The sequence below is a fragment of the Coptis chinensis genome, chromosome 6, assembly GCF_015680905.1.
Source record: "Coptis chinensis isolate HL-2020 chromosome 6, ASM1568090v1, whole genome shotgun sequence".
Classification (NCBI taxonomy): Eukaryota; Viridiplantae; Streptophyta; class Magnoliopsida; order Ranunculales; family Ranunculaceae; genus Coptis; species Coptis chinensis.
The window spans coordinates 93,543,108-93,544,932 of NC_141461.1; the positions used below are offsets into that span (position 1 = coordinate 93,543,108).

The 1,825-nt window shown below is 38.7% G+C and overlaps 1 protein-coding gene across 1 annotated transcript; it reads left to right on the plus strand.

The window, feature by feature from the left end:
• The first annotated feature begins 752 nt into the window (after positions 1–752).
• LOC147495545 (uncharacterized) lies at positions 753–1,322 on the plus strand. Its single transcript, XM_086568399.1, has one exon. It carries the CDS (start codon positions 753–755, stop codon positions 1,320–1,322), a length of 570 nt encoding a protein of 189 aa, XP_086424525.1.
• The last annotated feature ends 503 nt before the right edge of the window (positions 1,323–1,825 follow it).

Consider the following 1,825-nt stretch of genomic DNA (forward strand, 5'->3'; position numbering starts at 1 on the left):
TGATCCACTGTGAGGTAACTATTCTACCTACAAATCAGATTTTCCTTCTTTCAGTTATTTATGCAAGTAACTCCAGTAATGAAAGAAAACTCTTATGGCATGATCTCATTTCACTAAGCAATACAATAAACCATCCATGGAGTGTGAGTGGAGATTTCAACAGCATCCTTACATCCTCTGAACGGCTTGGTAGTGACCTAGTTTACCCTAGAGAACTCACAGATTTTTCAAACTGTGTCAATACCATTGGCCTCGTAGACTTACAGTTTTCTGGTAGTTATTTCACATGGACTAACAATGTAGTTGGTACAACAAGGAGATGGTAAAAAATAGACAGATGTCTTGTGAATGTCCACTGGAATAGTCTATTCCCTGCTTCAGAGGCTGAATTTACTCCCCAAGGAGTCTCCGATCACACCCCCATGATCCTAACATGGTACACTGCCACTAAACACTCATATCCTTTTAGATTTTGCAACGCATGGCCTCTCCATGCCACTTTCATGTCTACAGTTGAAGCAGAGTGGAAGCAATCTTTTGTTGGCAATCCTATCTTTATACTTGTCTCTAAGCTCAAGCATTTAAAGGGTGTTCTCAAAACTTGGTCAAAAAGCATTTCTCTGACATCTCAAAAAGAACTGAGAATGCACGCTTGAAGCTCTTTGATACTCAAAGATTACTCAATCTCAACCAAGGCAACTCTCTGCTTATTGCGCAAGAAAAACAAGAAGGCGTACTCCACTCTTCTAGAGATGGAATATGAGGATATTAAACACAGAGCTAATTGTCAATGGCTCCATGAAGCTGATAGATGTACATCATTCTTTCACAACATTGTGAAAGAAAGGAGAATGAGGAACAAAATCTGGTCTGTTACTGACAACAATGGTACTAAGATTTCTGAACACTCAGAAGTTGTGATTCATATTCTCTCCCACTATGAGAATTTATTAGGGATGACTTCTAATGTCAATATTGAAGTTATTGATGAACTTCATGTCAAAAACACTGTGGATAACAACTCTGTTGTCTTACTTGAGGGAGATGTAACGGTTGAAGAAATCAACTCCACTTTTATCAGCTTGGTTCCCAAAGTACCCAATGCCTCTAAAGTCACTGATTTAAGACCTATTGCTCTATGCAACACCACTTACAAATGTGTGGCCAAGATCATTGCTAACAGACTTAAGCCTCTTATGAGCTCTTTGGTGGACACAAATCAATCTGCATTCATCGCGGGCAGATCCATCCAAGACAATTTACTCCTTTCTCATGAATTGTTATGGAATTACACAAGACAATCCACTCTGACTTCTATTTGATATAAACAGTTTGATCAATCTACTGAATTACATTCTTAGGGTACAAAAAGGGAAGTTTATTGAAACCAGTGTATATCGGGTTCCTGACTTGAACTCTAAGCAACTACTTAAATACTATTTGGACTCAAAGTTGCAAGTACTTGATATGCATCCAGGAAGGTTTTTTAATAGGGTGAAGATAACTACAGACTCTAAGAAACCAGCTCAGATTATAAAGAAAAAGAACATTCATAGACAAGAAACTAAGCATGTTTACATACCTCATTGATACCATTTGGGCAAAATTAGCCACCTTTTGCATAAGTCGTGTTTCCATGTTCCGCATCTCGTGCATCCAATTTGCCTCTTCATCTCATCTATTTCATGTCGCCTTTGCTCATCTTTCTCTTGTGCTTGCCTCTTAATCTCTTCAATCTCAAGTCGCTTTTCCTCCTCTTTCTCTTGTGCTACTCTTTGCATTTCAGCCAACTGGCTTTCAGGTCATTCACACGATTGTCGAAGAT